Below are 22,114 nucleotides of genomic sequence, written 5' to 3' on the forward strand. Positions count from 1 at the left end.
TAATTTTAATTTATTAGTTTCGGATCTTCCACTTTACTAATTTAAATTTGTTACATTTGGATATTCCACTTGGAAATAGCAATAAAGTTACCTGTTATGTTATAGACAACCATGAGCCCAACCTAGTGGCCCGTTTGAGAAGCCCAACAAGAGAATGGATCCTTGGGAGCGTTGAAGGAAACCATAACTTTAGTTTTTTTTTTCTTCCCGATCTCCTCCTTTCTGGAATCTCTATCACTTAACCTTTGTGTGTTACTCTCGATTTCGTATTTGTAATCATTCAAGAAAAACATTACAGAGTTAATACCCATTAGTATTACATGTTACTTGTGAAATATCCATTCACAACATTACCAGCGAATAAAGATATTTGTAATTATATGGATATGTAATGATAAGATTGATTGGTTATTAAATTCAATTTATAGACATATAGGAGAATGAAAACCACTTTTAACGCGAAAACTAACTAAAAAAACCTAAAAAACACACAAATTTTTTTTTTAATTTTTTTATTAAAATTGCTAGTTTTTGTATATAAAAAAAATTTCAAAAAAAAAAAAAAATTTGTAGTGCACATGTGTAATAATTCACATGTGTAGTACAGATACACATGTGTACTATTACACATGTGCACCACAAAAAAAAAAAATTGAATTATGTCTAAAATAGCGAAAATTGGTATGCAAAAAAAAAAAATAGTGTGTTTTTTAGAATTTTTTAATTAGTTTTCGAGTTTTCACGTTAACTAGTGATTTTTATTTGAGTCTTCCCCTAGACATATAAAAGCCCTATCTTTACAGCTAAAAACGAACTTCAAAGTTCACATCTAAAATAACAACAGCATTTGAAATCGCCAATATTTACAGCTAAGAAACGAACTTCAGTATTTATTTAATATTCATAACATACAAAGGCAAACAACTAACACTCCTTTTTAGATAGAATCTGCATCCACTTGCAAGTTGGAATGTTGGTCCACTAAATTGCAAGTTGGTAACAAAGAGCCAATATAAAAGACGCTCTTTGCTTATTTAACTACTAAAGAATAAGATAGATACCGACAGACAGTTACACAGGGCAATATGTTACTCGATAATCATCAAGTTCACGGATATACTCGCATGTCTCATGTATACCCCTTAGTGGTCTTAGAGCATTCACAATGGAATCACCATTCTTATCTATAAAATTTAACTAAAATACATATTTAGCCATAAAATTTGTTTAAAACCCGCCCATCAGATTCCCCATATATATGTATAATCAATTAAATAATACATTATTCTACTCACCATCATATTAAAATATGGGATATGAGGAGGGGGTTTACTTTAGTTTCCCATATAATTTGGGTACCTTTACATTTATTTTTGTTACGGGTTCAATCATTTACGACTAATCAAGTTTATTTTCTCAGTTAAATCTTCTCACATGCCTAACATGTGAGAGTATGTTTTGTGCATTTTACTCTATAATATGGGTTTGGGCCTTGGGGAATGGGATTGAGACTCCATTGTGAATGCTCTTATATGATTAAAAACTAGGTTATCACCCAGGATTGCTTCCCAAGTTGAAAAAAATTAATTATATAAATATTAAGTGTATAAACAACTTATGAAAGAACCATTGAATAATTAGAGACTAATTGCAGCAAAAGAATAAAGGTTGTTATTTTTTTACATACTTATGCTGGAATGTCCATATCGCCTACTAATGACGCTTGTTACAATCCGAATAATAACCTTCAACATGTTAATTACCATCAAAACAATAACCTTCAACATATGATTCACACATAACACCACCACTGATCGACAACATCAACAATTAATAAATCTTAACATCAATAATTAATAAGGTGTGTCATCAAATATCGCATTACAAGATTTCTAACAAAACATCTATCTTGTTCATCTTAGATGTCCATTACCCAAAACCTGATCTTAGAAAACTGACTTCAAACATCTATCTTGTAATCTTAGTTATTTTAAGTTTTTAAGAAGTTTAAAAATACTATTTGATGTATCTTTTAATGTATTCTAGAGATAAAGAACAAAATTGCTTAAAATGGTAGTAGCTTAAGTAGTAATTTTATTTTCGATATTACATTAGTTTGGAATTCGAAAAAAACTTTTAAGTTTTTTTAACAATGGTGTGATGAGAAAAAGTTAGAAAACATATCTTAAAGTTTATAGCAGCTCAACCTTTATATTAAATTTTATTCTCACTTCACTTTAAGCTATAAAATTTAAGGTAACAAACTTTCAAAAGATGCAAGGAATCTTGTAGTTTCTATATACTTAACAACCCAATGCATGTGTTGACTACCTTAACTATTTGGTTTAATGTTTTTTTTCTGGTCTGGAAAAATAAAGAAAAAGGTTCTTCGGTTGAAATTTCAAACCTGCAATGATTAAAAATCGTTTTTAGAGTTAAACAACTCTTGCTACAAATGTTGATGAATTAAAAAGTAAAAAGTAATGGTGAGTTTTTTTTTAGTTGGATAATAAACTAAAAAGTAATGGTGAAGACAGACAGGTGCGTTTTCCGGATTTTTATTATCTATATTATTATTTGAGACCATAAAGTAGGTGATATATTCGTGGCCGCCTAGCTTATTTATTTAATTTGATTTTAATCATGAAATTCGCGGATAAAAGCACACATGCATTCAACCTCTACCACCACATCACTTGAAAAAGAAAAGAAAAGAAAATAATGAGGCAAGTCAAAGATTTATTCGCCGGAGTTATTGACTCCGGTAAGAAAATAAACTTTTCTAGCAAAAGATCAAAGCTTTTGTTAATTGCTTTTGTTTCAGTCCTCCTATTAGTCTCGGCTATAGTCGGCATCGCCGTGGGAGTGAATAAATCTGGAGAGTCTTCCAGTACAGCTCACGCCCTGGTGAAGTCTTCATGCAGCAGCACATTCTACCCCGAGCTATGCTATTCCACCATAACTAGCCACCCCCAGGTCACCACAAAGGTCAAAACCCAAAAGGACGTCATCGAGCTTGCTGTTAAAATAACAGAAAGCGCCGTCCAGAAAAACTACTTCCAGATAAAGAAGCTCACCACCCGAAAAGGTCTCACTCCACGCGAGATCGGGGCGCTCCACGATTGCCTCCAAATGGTTTCTGAGACGTTGGAGGAACTTGGAGAAGTCACAAAAGACCTCGAGGAGTACCGAACCAAGAAATCGCTGAGGCAGCACGCCAACGACCTCAAGACCCTCATGAGCTCCGCCATCACCGACCAGGAGACTTGTCTTGACGGCTTCTCTCATGACGATGCCGATAAAAAAGTCCGGAAAGAGCTGGAAAAGGGTCAGGTGAAGGTGGAGAAAATGTGCAGCAATGCACTCGCCATGATTTGTAACATGACCAACACAGACTTGGCCAACGAGAACAAGTTGAACGGACGGAACTTGAAAGAGGAAGAGGAGTGGCCAGAATGGCTTTCTGCCGGAGACAGGAAGCTTTTGCAGTCAGGGACAGTTAGGGCAAACGTAGTGGTGGCTGCTGATGGTAGTGGAAACTACAAGACAGTGGCGGCTGCGGTGGCGGCCGCGCCGTCAAAGAGCAGCTCAAGGTACGTGATCAGAATTAAGGCCGGGGTGTACCGGGAAAACGTGGTGGTGCCCAAGGCTAAAACGAACTTAATGTTTATGGGAGATGGAAGGAGAAATACAATCATCACCGGTAGTCGAAGCGTTAAAGGAGGAAGCACCACCTTCGACTCCGCCACCGTTGGTAAGTAACTATACTCTTTTCTTTCCATATCAGATATATTTTTCATTTTTATAGAAAAAATGTAAACACTAGCTACAAGCTTAAATGGAATACGTACACCAATCTACTTAACTTCAATCTCCAAATATAATTCGTAATATGCAACAACGATAAATAAAAAATAGCAAACAAATATAATAATTCGTAATATACAACAACGACAAATTAAATAAAAAATATTATACAACAATGACAAAAAAAAAAATAATATACAAAAGGTAGTTGCACATGCATCACTCATTCACTCAGTCTCTAGGAGCCAACCAGGCATGCGCTATTCCTTCTCAAAAGAATCTTTAACAATTGGTCCATAATTTGTTTAATTAATATTAATATCCACTTTAAGAAAAAAAAAACTAACAATTGGTCCATAATTAATAATATTATCGTTAATAACTATAGAAAGATTTTTGCAGCTATTGAAGGTGATGGGTTCTTGGGACGAGACATAACATTTCAAAACACGGCTGGTGCTTCCAATCACCAAGCCGTGGCACTTCGTGTAGGCTCCGATCTCTCCGCATTCTATCAGTGTGACATGTTAGCCTACCAAGACACCCTTTATGTTCACAAAAACCGCCAATTCTACATCAACTGCTTGGTTGTTGGTACTGTTGATTTCATTTTTGGAAACGCCGCAGCCGTGCTCCAAGATTGTGACATCCACGCCCGTCGCCCCAATTCTGGCCAAAAGAACATGCTCACCGCACAGGGCCGCACTGATCCCAACCAGAACACCGGGATCGTCATTCAAAAGTGCAGGATAGGTGCCACCTCTGATCTCAAACCCGTGCAAGGGAGTTTTCCAACATATTTAGGACGACCATGGAAGCAGTATTCAAGGACGGTGGTGATGCAGTCTAGTATAACCAATGTGATCCACCCAGCCGGATGGTTCGAATGGGATGGAAACTTTGCGCTGGACACGTTATACTATGGTGAGTACCAGAACACTGGGGCCGGGGCCGCCACTTCGAGTAGAGTAAAATGGAAAGGGTTCAAGGTCATTACCAGTTCTTCAGAGGCTCAAGGGTTTACACCCGGGAGCTTCATTGGTGGGGGTAGTTGGTTAAGAAACACTGGTTTTCCATTTTCTCTTGGTTTGTAATTGAGCCTTAAATTAATGTTGTACGAGTGTGTACGTACTCGATTAATAAACGATGATATATTGGAGCATCTAGCTTGTGCAAATGGTGTTTCTTAATCCAAATAATTTCATCATATGTTATGTTTGTATTGAATGTTTTGGACTTGCACTACATTATTAGGGGTACGGGTGGTTATCACTCACCACCCATTTATCACTCACAACATCCAATCAATTTCCGCCATATCATCAACCATTATTCCATCACTCACAACCTTTTTTAGTAGAAATGCCCATCACTCACAACACCTAACAATAAACCCTCACACCCCTCACATCCAATTATCACGGAATGCCCATCACGCGTCAATTTTATCACGAAATCCAATTATCACGCGTTAATTTTGTAGGGTGACGGTGGTTTGTTTTTTTGTTTCACGCGTGGAAGAAAACTATCACGGGGTAAAACCTCCCCACCCCGGGTCCCCTTACAAGCCCACTAGTTAGGGACGTCCACGGACTCACAGTGCGTCATCCTAATATATTATGCTGGCAATAGTGTCGGGTTGATGGGTTGGCGGGTTGACGGGTTACGGGTTGGTGGGTTGAAATGATCAACCCAAACCCGACCCATATTATTATTCGGGTCAAAGATTTCAACCCTAACCCGACCCATATTAATTCGGGTCAAACCGAATCCGACCCGTTTAACCCATATTTTTAAATGAGTGATATAAGTTGATGATTTATAAACGAGTTCTTCGGTTTTAGGCGGGTTATCGATAACATGTTTAATGATGAGTATGAGTGTGATAAATAAATAATATAATGTGTCAAAATTAACATTATTATAACTAACCATGTAAAATAGAAACCAAAAAAACAAAAACAAAAATATAAAAGATTTTTTATCTAAATAGTTAAACGGGTTAATGGGCCAACCCGTTTTTAATACGGGTCAACCCGAACCCGACCCGTTTTTAATACGGGTCAACCCGAACCCGACCCGTTTTTTTAAACGGGTCGTGTTAGTCGACCCAAACCTGTTTTTTTCGTGTCGGGTTCGTATCAGGTTAACGGGTCATATCAAGAATTGCCGCCCCTAACATGCATGTTCACAAAAAAAATACAATACATACATGGTTCATATATATGGTGCAAATGAAGACCACTCAATGTACCCTGAGAATGACTTTTCTATCATCGGATCATATTCTGACTAGCTACTTTTAATTATACATGTTTGTCCTCCATGTATTTCAATGTAATGAAATGAAAACTAAAACATGCAATTAAATAACATAACATAACATAGGACACATATAAATCAATTATTTTGGTGGTGGGATAAAGCTTTGGGACCAGTAGGTCCTGGGTTCGATTCCCACAAGGGGGTTTTCTCATATTTATTGGGTTTCCTCCTGAATTGGTGAGGCATTATTGCCTAGTGGAGTTGGATATGATCGGGTGGTTCCGCTGGTGGCACGATGATACTCCAGTGGTCCGTCAGTGATCCTAATTTTCCGTTCAAAAAAAAAAATCAATTATTTTACAAAGCAAAAAACAAACGAATCAGAATTGGTTGTTGTAAACTAATTATTAGGCTATAGGGTGTGAGGGACATGGTTGGGTCATTAATAGCCATGTAGGATCATTAATGGATTGCTACACCACCCCCTTGTCTCATCCACCATGATTCCCATGGATTAAACCATGACAACCATGGACCTCCTTTCCTTATTTAATATTTTCTTTCCTTTTTACAAAAATTAATTAAAGTAATAGAATAGTGGTTTGAGTCATGACCACACCCTTAGGATAGTGGTTTTGAATGATGGATTAGAAGTAGGTGATATGGCACTAATGTGGAGGGTCATGGTGATCATGAGGGTCATGACCATACCCTATAGCCTTAGAATTGTAAATCTTGCCTCCTTCATTCATTAATCAATCATATATATACAATGATACATATCTCCTATTTTCATGAAGAGATTTACATAATCACATAACATATTTACATTCCAAATATATCCATATTCTATTACACCCTCGCAGTCAAAGCTTGAGGTGGCCGAATGTTGAGACTGGACCGAAAATCATCAAATAAAATACGAGGCAAGCCTTTAGTGAAAATGTCCGCAATTTGAAATTGAGATGGAACATGTAGGACACGGACCTGTCCACGCTGAACGAGTTCACGAACAAAATGTATGTCTAATTCAATGTGTTTAGTACACTGATGTTGAACCGGATTCCCCGAGAGATACACAACACTTATATTGTCACAAAAAAACAATGCTAGCCTTACACATTGGTTTGTGAAGATCCAATAGGAGATTGCGAAGCCATGACAATTTAGCAACCACATTGGCAACACCACGATACTCAGCTTCAGCATTAGATCGAGAAACAACGGCTTGACGCTTGGAAGACCAGGACAATAAATTAGAGCCAAGATAAACACAGTACCCGGATGTAGATCTACGTATGTCAGGACACCCGGCCCAGTCTGCATCCGTGTATGCACGAAGAGATAAATCACCAATCGAGCCCAAAGTAAGCCCAAAAGAGGCAGTGCCCTTTAAGTAACGGATGATACGTTTGAGAGCATTCCAGTGATCAAGACGAGGAGAGTGCATGTACATACACACCTGTTGATCTGCATAACTAATGTCGGGCCTAGTAAAGGTCAAATATTGAAGTGCACCTGCCAAACTACAATACTGAGTTGGATTGTCAAATTCGGGACTAGACGTGGCACTGAGCTTCGGATTGCAGTCAACGGGTGTGGCAACCGGGTTACAAGAAGTCATACCTGCCCGTTCAATAATATCATTAGTGTATTGTTGCTGAGAAAGAAACATAGAATTCCCCGTTCGAGTAACTTGAACTCCAAGAAAATGACTAAGCGGTCCGAGATCTTTCATGGCAAATTCATCACCTAATCGACGCATAAGATGATCCCGAAGATAGTCCATAGATGTCGTAAGAATAATGTCGTCGACATATATTAGTAAGTAGGCCACATCAGTACCACGATGATAAACAAACAGAAAGTGATCGTTGCGACTCTATCGAAAACCAATAGAGATAACAAAATCTGTAAATCGTTGGTACCATGCACGTGGCGCCTGTTTCAATCCATAAAGAGATTTCTTGAGAAGACATACATGATCAGGAAAGTGTTTATGCTTAAAACCCATCGGCTGATACATATAAACCGTCTCATGTAAATTACCGTGTAGAAACGCATTTGTGACATTCAACTGATGTATCTTCCACGATTGAGACAAAGCAAGTGATAAAACAGTACGTATAGTAGCCGGTTTAATGACCGGACTAAAGGTATCACCACAATCCACCCCAATCTGTTGATTACTGTAACACCTCGAAAATTCATGTCCAATATAATATCGACACGTGTCATGAGCTTTAAACATGTAAAAGATTACTTATGAAGGACTAAAGTTGACAAACAAAGAATCTACGTGTGTAAAAGGATTCAAAGTGTCAACAATGGATAAATATACCTTCCAACAACCCTACACGATGTTTATACCCTTAAACGAATGAATTATGGATCATACGAAGCCAATTCTGGAAGAAAGTGAGAGATTACAAACTACAGGGGTTAAATGTGTCAACATGTTTAACTTATACCTCTGAGTGACCTTTTAGCAAACCCGAAGCTTTGTAACGATTAATTATGCTTGCTAGAATAAGTGATAAAAATTTCACAAGGTTTCGATAACGTATGAGAAAGTTATGATAACATTCGTATATGAGGGGTTAAAAGCAGCAACGTTGAAATCTAAGGCTTTTCGGGTGAACATAAAGTTAACCAAGGACTTAACAAAGTTTGGTTATGCCTTAGAGCCCTTAAAAGTTAACTTGGAGGGTTAAAAATGCAAGAAATAAAGTTAAAACCACGTTTAAAAGGATCAGGGGCTGAAATGCAAATTCTGAAACTTGTTTAACCTGATCCGGGGAACCATACCGGCTGCGTAAGACTTTAAAGTCTCTTACGCGGGCCGCCTGAGCATGCCAGCGACAGAAAAAGCTTGGCAGCTGCCAGTTCAGTCTGTTAACCGACTTAGTTACCTTGTTTTACATACCAGGGGTTGCCCCAATGGTATTTCATGCAATAGGGGCACCTGTAAGCATCATATAACACCTCTAGACTTGCTTGGCATGATCTAGTTGCATCAAAACTCCTATATAAGAACTCCAAAGTTGCATCATTTGAGTACTTCATTTGAAAACATTCACAACTCAACTTCTGGAGATTCCTGGAGCTCAAGACCTTTTCCTAGAGATCATTAGTCGTGCATAGGACTTCAGTAAGTCTCCTTAACCTTTCTTAATTCAGTTTTACTTAGTTTAATGGCCTAAAGTCAAACAGTCGTAATTAAGGTTTGACTTAATGATTAATCACTAATGGTCCAGTCAATTCTCGAATTAAGAGTAGCTTTGAGTTGGTAATTATGTAGATAATAAACCCTTAAAAAGGTACTCTCTGATTCCCACTCTAACTAGGTCAATTGTCGGGTCAAAGTTAATTATAAAAAGTCAACAGAAAGTTTATTTTCAAATAAACGCATAATTAACAATGTAGAAGCCATGCAACCTGTTTTATCACTCATATAACTTGGTAATTAATGTAAGAACATGTCTAAACATGTTCAACCTGACAATTTTCAGTTTAAGCTCGGTTTGGAACCGAAAGTCGCAAAAGTAGACTTTTGCTTTGACTTTCAGTTCTGACCCATTAGGGCATAGTTTAGAAATGCCTTAGAGCTTTATTAGGACCAGGTTACATGTTAGTATAACCCTCTGTGATTATACAACTTGGTTCATTAGTTATCCGATTCATATGCATGTTTCCGTTATATGCCTAAATGTTGACCATTATGCCCTTTTGACCTTAAAATGGTATTTTTTAAAATATGAAAGAATAGAAACCTTTATTACTGAAATATAAACATGTCCCTAAATTTTCACATCAGTTTGAGGTCTAGATTAAAAGTTATGCTCAATAGCGTAATTAGAAAGTTTTTTGTTAATTAAACGGCGTAATTAGCATATAGCCTATTTAAACCCAAATTTTTATACCAAACTTTTTACCTACTGATATAAAATAATATTTTGGGATTTTTGAGGATTTTTATTTATTTTTAGGCTGAGCATAACATAGGGTTCTAGCTTTGATTCGGTAATTGTCGGTTTTGCCCTTTTGGCCTATAAAATGAGTTTTACATAACATTTTGATACCAAACTTTTTGCTACTGATTTTATATGATAAATAAAACATTTTAAGCTTTCTGGAGTGATAAAAATATCAGCTTTTCTTATAAAACCTGGAAATCGCTTAAAATCGCCTTTTTACGCGTTTTTAACGCATAGTATAAGTTAAAACTATTTTTAACATATAAGGTTTGATACCTACTAATGTTTTAAGTAAATTTTCATAATTTAACAGTAAGCAAAAGTTTTTAACTCAGATTTCCAGATTTAACCTTTTAAAGCTTATGAAAAATTACCAAAATGCCCCTTCGGTGCATAGTTTGGTTATAATTAATAAATTTCACATATATGCAATACCATACTGATATAACTTATTAAAGTAAGTATTTTACTGATTATATCAGACCTGAAACTCAGATTTATATTTAAACTCTTTTACAGCTTTAAAATGACCAAAATACCCATACGGGGCATAAGTTGAGTTTAAATTCATTTTGGGCATAACGGAAAGTATCCTACTGATATCACAACATATTTAAGGCATATTAACTTAGGAAACCTGTTCATGATTCATTTGGTTACCCGTTACGCACTTTTCGCGTTCGGTACGGTTTATGTAACTAGTTTGCATAAACTAGCCGAAACGGGTCAAACCTTATCATTTTTATCTCAAAATCCAGAATGTGTTTAGTTTTCCCATATTAAACAAGTATGCAAGCTTGTCGGGTCTAAACCACATTCTAATCCGGTCTTCGCTTAATCGTGCGTTTTGAACCGTAGCTTCTTTTAAAACTAACCGGTCTAAGTTTAGGCTTAATTAAAGATCCGTTAGGAATCTAATAGGTTATTAAAAACCTTCATTCCAGATTAGGAGCCCGGTAAAAGCTACGTGCACTTGCTGTTTGTGATTTATACTTGCTCAGGTAAATACTCTTAACTTATGTTGGATTGAACCCTACCAAAGGAACAGATAATAAAAGCCAAAACTGGATCACAGCAGTAGATTCAAAATAAGCAGATGTCTGGTTGCAAGTCTCTCCCCTTGAAAGTGGTTTCAACATCTGCTGACCTCCTATCTGCTGATCATGCAATCTGCTGACCTATAACTGCTGACCAAGACAAAGTCTGATAGAAGAACTAAAGCTCTGCTGCTCAATCTACTGCTTTGGTTCAAGCTCTGCTGATCATGACAAGTACTGCTGGGTTCACAGCAGTGGAAGGATGCAACAGCACTTTATGTTTAGTTTATGCATTGAAATCTAATATCAGTAGTTAGCATAAGCAGTGTTTGTATAGATCAGAGGTTAGAGTTTGTTAGGAGGTTAGATGTCACTTTCATGGTGACGTCAGCTTTGATGCTCAGTGGTTTGCAAGTGCCTACAAATAGAACAGTACTCTATATTGTTCTGTTTAGCTCATTCACCATCTTCTTTCTGCACGAACAAACACTGAGCTCAGGCTGAGGGGGAGTTTGCATATCATACACACATTGTAATCAGAGTTTAAAAATAAATTTAATCATTTGATTCAGTGTTAGAAAATGTATAATTGATAGCATTTCTTCTGTTTGATTGTGAAAAGTTTGGTTCCATTAAATTCCGCTGCACTACTCTTTCAATTGTTCATCTAAATTCAAACACAAATCACAATCAATCCAAACTCAGATCCTAACAACTTATTTTCCCTATACGGGCTTGGGATACGGTATTATAATAATACCGCTTGGTCGGGTGTGTAGTCATTTAAATCGAATTGTGATTAATGTATTGTAAGGTCCGCTTCTCCATAAATAATAAATTACTTACAAGAGTAATTTAAAGACATCAAAAATACCAACTTTGCTACATAGTAAAAATTTTTACAAAAATTGGGCATGACCCGTTCGTGAAACGAACATGCCCCCTGTTTTTAACATAATTAACTAAACAACATTCTACGATCCGTTTGACATTAAACTACCCAAAGCAAAGACAACAAGTTTACAAATGTACGACTACTAAAAAAGTTGGACAAAATAACAAGTCATGGACCAAAAAGATGAACATAAGCTAGCGGAAGCATTTGGTATAACATGATATGGACACGTGCTCGCTCCGATTCTCCAAATCGCCTAAAGTGAGGATTTACCTACATTCAACAACAAAGCTTTAAAAGTTAGTCATCATACTTGCTAAATTATAATCTCATCATTTTAGTTTCATCCGTAATATGAGCTTACATCTTTCTAACACTTTCAACTACCCAATTGCTTGGGTTTGGCATATACACTCTCAATGAGAGTTAAGCATACACATTTAACCCGTATAGTTGGGTTATTCGCTTCCAACATAATCCTAGTTCGTTCCGGTTTACGGATTGAACCTCATACATTCGCTTTACATTTATGGCCACCCGTTCTAGACGAGTGGTACCATTTCATTACTCGAACCGGTTCGATTCGAGCCGGTTGGCTTGCTTAGCTTAATATATCCTTTATTAACATAACCAAATCCGCGAAAGATTTGTTACTTATTTACTAGTCACTATTATCATTACATCATGGCTATTTATTGAAATAAAAACGAGATTTAATTAAGATTTTTTGTATGCAACGGAACATACCTCGATCTTGTGATCCTTCCGATTTCTTAGCACTCGAGCCCTCCTCCTTCACGCCTATATCAACATAATCATTCATTCATTTAGTATCCCAAACTTTGTTCCATTAACTTCCAAGTTACACATAATTGTTCTTTCAAGCATTTCATCAAACACATGGCGGGTTTCACATTTTTGGGACTTTTACCTATCTTGCTAAAACATGTTTTTAAGCTAGTTTTCTTCAATCATTCTACAATAATCAATCAAACTTTATTGCATATCAATTTATATAATGTTTATACATCATAGGCAAGGTTATTCATCAACAAACCACACACATATAAATACTTGATCATTCTATCCCTAGTAACTTCTCATATATTGGGTCTTGACTACTTAGTCAACAAAATTTGCTAGTAATCAGGTATTATTCTAATCTTATATCATAATCTTAACTAAATTTCATAAATTTCATATCATGCATTCAAGATTAGATCAAAACCCACTTCCTACAATTTGTTAAATCACAAAATTGAACTTACCCTTTCAATGAACAAGTTAAGAGCTTGCAATTTCCTGATTATGCTTTCAATTTCTTTGAATCTCTATAGTTTTTCTTGTGAATTGGATGAAGCTAGGGTTTCTCCCCCTTGGCCCTTGTTCGATCGAGCAGAACCCCACACACGTACTGTGTGTGGGTTTTTGTTATTAATCATTTTATTAATCTTATTTTTAGGTAATTACAGTTTTAGTCCCTCTATTTCCATCATAACTTTAATTTAAGCACCACCCTTTTATTGTTACACTTTAACTTATGCATAATAAATATTTTTGGGGTGTTACAAGTCTACCCCCCTTAAAAGAGGTTTCGTCCCCGAAACCTGGGCACAAACATATTTTTAAACGTGTACGTACCAAAAAGGAACGGGTAGTGCTTCTTCATCTCGTCTTCCGCTTCCCATGTATGTTCTGACCCCTTTTGGTGCTGCCATTGCACCAACACTTGTCTAACAGCTTTGTTGCAGAGATTCTTCACCTTAACGTCTTTAATAGCTATTGGTCTTTCAACATAGTTCAACGCCTCGTCTAACTCTATATCATCAAGAGGTACTAATGTTGTTTCATCCGCAAGACACTTTCTCAACTGTGATACATGGAAGGTATTGTGAATCCCGTCCAGAGTAGGCGGTAATTCTAATCGATATGCAACTTTTCCAACCCGAGCCAAGATTTTAAACGGTCCGATATAACGAGGACCCAACTTACCCCGTTTGCGAAAACGGATTATACCCTTCCATGGGGACACTTTCAGCAGAACCAAGTCTCCGACTTGAAATTCAATGGGACACCTTCATTTGTCTGAATAAGCTTTTTGTCGATCCTGGGCTGCTTTCAATCTAGCTCTAACCAACTTAATCTTTTCATTCATTACTGCTATTAAATCACTTGGCGCAAGCTCTCTTTGCCCTACTTCTCCCCAGCATACAGGAGTTCTACATTTCCTCCCGTACAGTAATTCATACAGAGCCATTTGGATACCACTATGGTAACTATTATTATAGGAAAATTCCACTAGTGGTAAATGGTCATCCCAACTTCCCCCAAAATCTAAGGCACACGCCCTCAGCATATCAACAAGTGTTTGAATGGTTCTTTCTGACTGGCCGTCAGTTTGAGGGTGGTAGGCGGTACTTATGTGTAATTTCGTACCCACACTCTCGTGAAACTTTTGCCAGTAATGTAACACCTCGAATTTTTGTGTCCAATGATGTGTTAACACGTGTCATTTGTTTACACGTGGCATCTATAATAAATAAAGGACTAATTTTGACAAACCTTGAAAGTATATAAATTCGAGGGTTATAAATGTCAACAAGGGTAAATATACTGTATAGTATCCCTAAATAATGCTTAAACCTTCAAACGAATAAATTATAGATCGTACAAAAATAAAACGCGGAAGAAAGTGAGAGATTACAAACTACAGGGGTTAACTGTGTCAACATGTTTAATAATACCTCTGAGTGACCCTTTAACGTTCCAAAGACTTTGTAACGGTATTATACCCTCACTAAAATAATATATATGAATTTCGCGAAGTTTCGATATGAAACGAGAAAGTTACGATCGAATTCGTAGAAGAAGGGTTAAAAGCGTCAACAGTGAAAGTTAAGGCTTTCCAAAATAATTAATAAATAAACCGGGGACTTAATAATGCGGGTAATTAACACGAGGCCCCTATCGGTAAATAACCGAGGGCCAAACCGCAAAGTTACCCCTTCAAATCCGAAAGGTCAGGCAAATCATTACGAAAGATTTCGTTATTAATGGCCCGATTCTGTAATCATTACAAAAAGATTTAAAAATCCTGAAATCTTAACCTTAGGCGACCCGCGTAAGGTTTAGACATAAGTCGAGGCGGGCCGCGAGCCTCCTCTATTTCGCGTCTGATCTTCTGATCCCAGGCGACCCGCGTAAGAGTTGCATGGAATGTCCATGCGGGTCGCGTACGACGCCCAGATGCAGAAATGTAGTAACTACTTGGCTTTTGGAACCTTTGAACGATCAAACACCACTTAATGGAGCATGGGCACCCTACATTTGACCCATAACACTTAGGGGACATCTACCCATCACCCCTGACCTGTTGTGGTAGTTGTAATGATCATAGGAGCTTGTTTTTGGCTATAAATAGCACCTTTGTGTGCATAACATTCACAACAACTCAAACTCACCTTTCTGATCATTATAAGTGCTTCCAAGTATTCTCTTCTGTTCTCTAACCAAGAGTTAACTTCTGTAAGTCGTTCATAACCAATTTGGCCTTGCATTTCCATAGTTTTAGCTTATAAACGCAACCGTCGTAACTAACGGTTGTCATTGCAATATCTTGCAAATGGTTCAGTCTTATGACGAATCAAAAATGGTTATGAGTTGGTATTTATGTGGGTATTAAACCTCTAAAATGGTTCCCCCTGATCACCACTCTAACTATGTCAAATGTCGAGTCAAACGTGCGGTTAAAAAGTCAACAGAAAGCTATTTTAGCGAATTATGCATAATCTGTAATGTATATGTTATGGAACCTGTTTTGATAATCATAAAACATGATAATAAGTATATAAACATGTTTGCGCTCGTTTGAATCGATCATTTGCTATATTGAACCGGTTCGGAGCCGAATGTCGCAAAAGTTTGACTTTTGCTTTGACTTCAGTTCTGACCCGTTTTAGTGAGGTATAAATATACCTTAGGACTCTCTTAAGACCAGGTCACATGTTGGTATAAGCCTCTGTGGTCGGTTCATGAGTTATCCGAGTCTTTAGCGCATTTCCGTCATTCGCCTAAAAGTTGACCGTAACGGCCTTTTAAAATTAAAACGAGTATTTCGGACACGTGAACGGACCAAAACCTTGCTTATTAAATTATAAGCATGTCCCTAAAGTTTCACGTCAAACCAAGGTCTAGAATGAGAGTTATGCTAAAAGGCGCACTTTTAAGAAAGTTTTGTAATTAACGGCGCAATTAGCATAACGCCCATCTAACCCAAGTTTTCGTCACCAAAACTTTTACCCACTGTGGTAAAATAATATTTTGGGAATTTTAAAGATTTTTAATAATTTTTACCTTGCTCATAACCTGCGGTTATGGCTACGGTTCGGTAAATACCGAATATGCCCTTTTTGGCCAAAACGGGAGTTCTACAAGGTCTTTTGACCCGATTCCAGTTGCTACTGGTTTTAAATAATAAATAAAGTATTTTAAGCTTTATAAGCTGTTCGGGAAACTCAGATTCCCTGTAGAACTCGAAAATCCTTTTTAAAGTCTTTAAAATGACCGAAAAGCCCCTACGGGGCATAATATAAACTTAAACTCGTTACGGGCATTACGGAAGGTATCCTACTGATACCAAAATACTTTTAAGGCATATTGACTTAGGAAATAAGCGTACGACTCTTATGGTTAACCGTTTCGCCTATTTGCGCACACGGTACGGCCCATGGAACTAGTTTTCGTGCAATAGCCGATATGGGTCAAATTATATTATTTGAACCCCAAAAATCCAGAGTATGAACTATAAACCCATATAAAACGAGTCACTGAACTTGTTGGGTCCAAATCATACTCCATTCTCGGTTTTCGCCTTTTCGCGCGAATTAACCATATCTCTATATATCGGAATCAACCGGTTTAAGCTACGGCTAATATAAGGACCGTTAGGATTCTAAGAGGTTAATTAAAACCTTCGTTCCAGATTAGGAGCCCCAGTAAAAGCTATCGGTGACTTGATCTAAATTAAGGATTAATACTTGCAAAGGTAAATACTTTTGACTTATTTCCCCTATATGGGCTTGGGTTACGGTATATTAATACCGCTTGATTGAGCATTATATAATTCCATCGCTTAGGTGGTTAATTGATTAAATATGATCGGCTCATTTAAACAGTTTTGTTGCTTATAAGCCTTTGGGGGGTTTAATGACCGTTGTCCCGGATATCCTTGGCATCATTTTACGAAATGGCCACGACCATCGACATCCCGGTGTAGGCGTACACCCGGTATAAAGTGTCGACATTAAAACTAAAAGACGTAGCCGTTGGTTTTCATACTACGGTTTTACGCAAACGTGGTGTGTCTATAAATCTTTAACCCGGCACGACCCGGGCTACTGAACGCATAAAAGAACATGTAAAACGTTCACAAGATCATTATGAATTTTCCCAAGTTATAAAAGAGTTTGTGCCTTGTGCATTCAAATCAATTTTAATAAACATTTTCAAATGTGTCAGTTGAATGTATTTACCAGTGTAAACTGACGTATTTTCCCCAAAAAGATTAAGTGCAGGTACCTAAACGTAATTGGCTGGTATTAGCTCCCTAGCGTCGGGATAAGCCTCGCAAGCTTGATTGCAGTATCTAATGGAACAATACTTTACCTGTAATTACGATCCACTGTGGATATTCAACTTCTGTAATACGTTTTGATATTACAATCAGAGGTTGAAATTATATATTTAAATTATGCTTCCGCTGTGCATTATATAATTGTGTGGTTTGACTATATTGTTGCCAACATCGTCACGGTAATCCCCCACCGGGCCCACCGGTGAGACACGTGGAAATCGGGGTGTGACAAGTAACGAGAAGTAAATCTAGGGTCCCGATCCGAGATAATTGACACGGGCACGCCGTGTCGAGATATAATCTCGTTCATGTAAATTTCCGCCATTTTCTCGGAAGGGTAGGCTTCTTTAATGGGTAGAAAATGAGCGCTTTTCGTAAGTCGGTCCACAATTACCCATATTGTATCATGCCCCTTTTTCGTTCTAGGAAGCTTGGTTACCAAATCCATCGTTAATTCCTCCCACTTCCATACCGGTATTTCCAAGGGTTGTAATTCCCCGTACAGCTTTTGATGCTCGGCTTTCACTTGGGAACATGTTAAGCATTTCGCGACATATTTGACTATATCGCGTTTCATGCCCGGCCACCAATAATTGGCCTTCAAGTCCCGATACATCTTTGTAGCCCCGGGGTGGACCGAATATCGTGACTTATGTGCCTCGTCGAGTAGAGCGGCCTTGACTTCACAGAATCGGGGTATCCAAATTCGGCCAAATCGCGTCTTGAGTCCGGTCAAATTTTCTTCTAATTTATCGATTACACCTTTTAATCTTTCTTTCTTTAAGTCTTCCGCTCCAAGCAACTTTATTTGAGATTCACGTATCGTTTCAAGTAATCGTGGCGTAACTATCATCTTCATGGACTTTACACGAAGAGGAGACGGATACTCTCTTCGGCTTAACGCATCGGCTACCACGTTTGCTTTTCCCGGGTGATAAAGGATATCACAATCATAATCTTTGATAAGTTCCAGCCATCTCCGTTGCCTCATATTTAAGTCTTTCTGCTCGAAGAGATACTTGAGGCTTTTATGATCTGAGTAAATTGTGCATCTCGTGCCATATAAATAATGCCTCCAAATCTTTAAGGCGAACACTACCGCTGCCAATTCTAGATCGTGAGTTGGGTAGGTTACTTCATGCGGCTTCAATTGTCTTGAAGCATAAGCGATAACCCTTCCCCTTTGCATCAGAACGCAGCCTAATCCCTGGTGTGAAGCGTCTGAATAGACCACCAGGTCTTCAGTTCCATCCGGTAATGTCAAGACCGGGGGACGTGATAGTTTCTCCTTTAACATTTGGAAGGCCTCCTCCTGTTCTTTACCCCACACAAACTTCTCTTTCTTTCTTGTCAGTTTTGTTAAGGGTAAGGCTATCTTTGAAAAATCCTGTATGAACCGTCTATAGTATCCCGCGAGGCCCAGAAAACTTCTTATTTCGGTCGGGTTCTTCGGGGAAACCCACTTCATTACAGCATCGATCTTTGACGGATCTACTAACACACCCTCCAAGTTGATTACATGCCCCAGAAACTGCACTTCTCTGAGCCAAAAGGCGCATTTTGAGAATTTCGCGTAAAGTTTCTCCTTGCGGAGAACTCCAAGCACTTCACGCAAGTGCTTTGCATGCTCAGCTTTGCTTCGCGAATAGACTAGGATATCATCTATGAACACGATTACCGATTTGTCTAACATGGGTCGGCACACCCGGTTCATAAGATCCATAAATGCAGCCGGCGCATTCGTTAATCCGAAAGACATGACTAGAAATTCATAATGCTCATATCGGGTTCGGAACGCGGTCTTTGGAATATCTTCTCCCCGTACTCTAACTTGATGATACCCTGAACGTAGGTCTATCTTGGAGAACCAACTCGCCCCTTGTAATTGATCAAAAAGGCCGTCAATTCTAGGTAAAGGGTAGCAATTCTTTATGGTCAGCTTATTTAGTTCTCTATAGTCGATACACATACGCATCGACCCGTCTTTCTTCTTAACAAATAAGACAGGTGCTCCCTAAGGCGACACACTCGGGCGTATGAAGCCCTTATCTAAAAGATCTTGTAGCTGTGTCATTAATTCGCGCATTTCGGTGGGAGCCAACCTATAGAGGGCCTTCGCAACCGGCTTCGCACCCGGATTCAATTCGATAGGAAATTCTACTTCTCGCTCGGGAGGAAGCCCCGGCAATTCTTCCGGAAATACATCTGGGAATTCGTTCACAATTTCGACATCTTCAAGCTTTGGGGAACCTTGTTGAGTATCTACCACATAAGCTAAATATGCCCTACTCCCATTAAGCACATACTTAATGGCTTGAACGAGGGTACATGACTTCGCTTCTACCTCTCTTTCGCCTTGTATATTTAATCGCCTTCCACTTGGAGATTGAATAAGCATCGTTTTGGTTTCACAATTTATCTCCGCGTGGTTTTGAGACATCCAATCCATACCCACTATTACTTTAAATTCCCCCAACATCATAGGTATAAGATCGATGTCAAACTCCTCACCTTCGATGGTTAATTTACAACTCTTACATATTTCGTGCAACAAATAATTTTTGCTATCGGCTAGTTCTACTTCTAAGGGCATCGACATTCGTTCAACCTTAAAGGAAGGATGTTGTACAATTTCATTTGAGATAAATGACATAGTGGCTCCGGTATCAAATAAAACATAAACCGGTATGGAGTTTAATAGAAAGATACCTGAGACCACATTCGGATGGGACTTGGCTTCTTCGGACGTGATTTGAAACATCCTTCCCTTAGCCCTAGAACCCTCTTGCTTCTTATCTTCCTTTTTCGATTCTTGCTGAAGTTTTGGGCATTCTGATTTGATATTCCCCCTTTCAAAACAATTGAAACAAGTCTTCGGGTTGCTCGAGCATTGATAAGATGAATGCCCCTCCTTACCGCATTTGTAGCACCCCTTTTTGCCTAACAAACACTCTCCAGTATGGAGTTTTCCACAAGTCTTGCAAGGAGTAATTCCACCTTTCGACTTATCCTTCCTTCCTTGATCATGAAACTTCCCCTTTTTAGATGGACTAGAACTTGCACCCCTTTCACTTGGTCTCTTTTCACCTCGCTCTTCTTGCATTTTAATTTCAATCTCTCTATCCCGTGCTAAATGAATAAGCTCATCAAGGTTTCACATTTTGAGGGAGTGATGAACTCTCTAATTTCTGCCTTTAACGCGCCATAGAAACGATTGATCTTCATTCTTTCGGTCGTTACAAAATCCCCACAGAACTTCATCTTATCCATGAAAGCGTTTGATATTTCGTTTACTGACTCATTTTTCTGCCGAAGGCGTAAGAAATCCTCCTGAATCTTGTCAATAGCCGACTGAGGACAATGATATCTCATGAAGGGCTCCTTGAACTCTTGCCAAGTCATAATTTGAAGTCTATCCTCGCCTATTTCCTTACTGTGCGCATCCCACCAATCTTTCGCTTGATGGGTTAGTTGACCGGTAGCGAACATCACTTGATCTTCCTTATCGCACCGACTTTGTATAAATACCGCCTCTATATTTGAAATCCATCTTTGACATTCGATTGGATCGATTTTACCGTCATACGTTGTTGGATGGCATGCCATGAAATCTTTATATGTGCACCTTCGTTCTTTGCCTTTACTTTTGGACTCCTCAATTAGTTCTTTCAATTCCTCGATCTTACTAGTCATCATAGCATCCACGACTCCCAAAACTCGGCTTTCTACTTCTTGAGCTAATCGGGGAAGATTAGCTTGCATAACTCCTTCCGCCACCTATTCGATTTTGCTATTAAATGCTTCTTGTTTAGTTGTTTCATCATCATCATCATTAACGTTTCTTGTATCGGCCATCTACACATTGTCATATTCATTTTTAATACAAATCACAAGTTTTCATTACATCATAATTCATTAATCCGTGTTTACTTCATTCGCATTCCTATATTTTAGACTTTACTCGTGTTTTTAAGCTTTCATCTTTCGTTCATGTCATTCGACACTTTACTTTCGATTTCTTTATACACTTCTTTCTATCATAACCACTAGTCGGGGTTTACATAATCACTTTAGGCCTTGTATAGACCCTAAGTGAGCTTATAATAGGTCTTGAGACCATTTGGAAACTCAAAATATTAAAGACAACATAAAATAAAAATTTCCAGCGGAACCATTTTCCACTACCCGTCGGCGACGGCATCATACCCCGTCGGTGACGGGCTTCCTAAATGTGGCGTCGGCCACTTTGCCCGTAGGCAGACAGTTAGAGCGTCGGCAACCAGGGGGCGTCGGCGACGGCCAGAGGCCCGTCGGCGACGGCCTCTCCTTTGCTGAAACGCTGCAGTCTTGTTTTAGGCTGTTCCGACTGTTTTCCGGGTCCATTTTCAGCTACCCGGGTCCAGGGACTTCTTATTTTTATACGCATTAACACTTCTTAACATACTCAACCTTAAATCTTAGACCGTAAAGCATTAGGCACGCTTATATTAGACAATTATCT

At 38.2% G+C, this 22,114-nt stretch overlaps 3 protein-coding genes across 3 annotated transcripts; 1 reads left to right on the forward strand and 2 right to left on the reverse strand.

Moving 5' to 3' along the window:
* Window positions 1–2,626: 2,626 nt before the first annotated feature.
* Window positions 2,627–5,021, forward strand: LOC110880309 (pectinesterase). The gene is made up of 2 exons (XM_022128887.2): window positions 2,627–3,754; window positions 4,210–5,021. The coding sequence occupies exons 1-2, from the start codon at window positions 2,722–2,724 to the stop codon at window positions 4,899–4,901; spliced, it is 1,725 nt and encodes a 574-aa protein (XP_021984579.1). The 5' UTR covers window positions 2,627–2,721; the 3' UTR covers window positions 4,902–5,021.
* A 2,144-nt stretch (window positions 5,022–7,165) lies between these two features.
* On the reverse strand, window positions 7,166–7,861 carry LOC110876995 (uncharacterized mitochondrial protein AtMg00810-like). The gene has a single exon (XM_022125153.1). The coding sequence runs from the start codon at window positions 7,859–7,861 to the stop codon at window positions 7,166–7,168; it is 696 nt and encodes a 231-aa protein (XP_021980845.1).
* Window positions 7,862–19,627: 11,766 nt separating this feature from the next.
* LOC110876996 lies at window positions 19,628–20,716 on the reverse strand. Its single transcript, XM_022125154.1, has one exon. It carries the CDS (start codon window positions 20,714–20,716, stop codon window positions 19,628–19,630), a length of 1,089 nt encoding a protein of 362 aa, XP_021980846.1.
* Between the last annotated feature and the right edge of the window lie 1,398 nt (window positions 20,717–22,114).

This window comes from Helianthus annuus, chromosome 9 (genome assembly GCF_002127325.2).
Source record: "Helianthus annuus cultivar XRQ/B chromosome 9, HanXRQr2.0-SUNRISE, whole genome shotgun sequence".
NCBI lineage: Eukaryota > Viridiplantae > Streptophyta > Magnoliopsida > Asterales > Asteraceae > Helianthus > Helianthus annuus.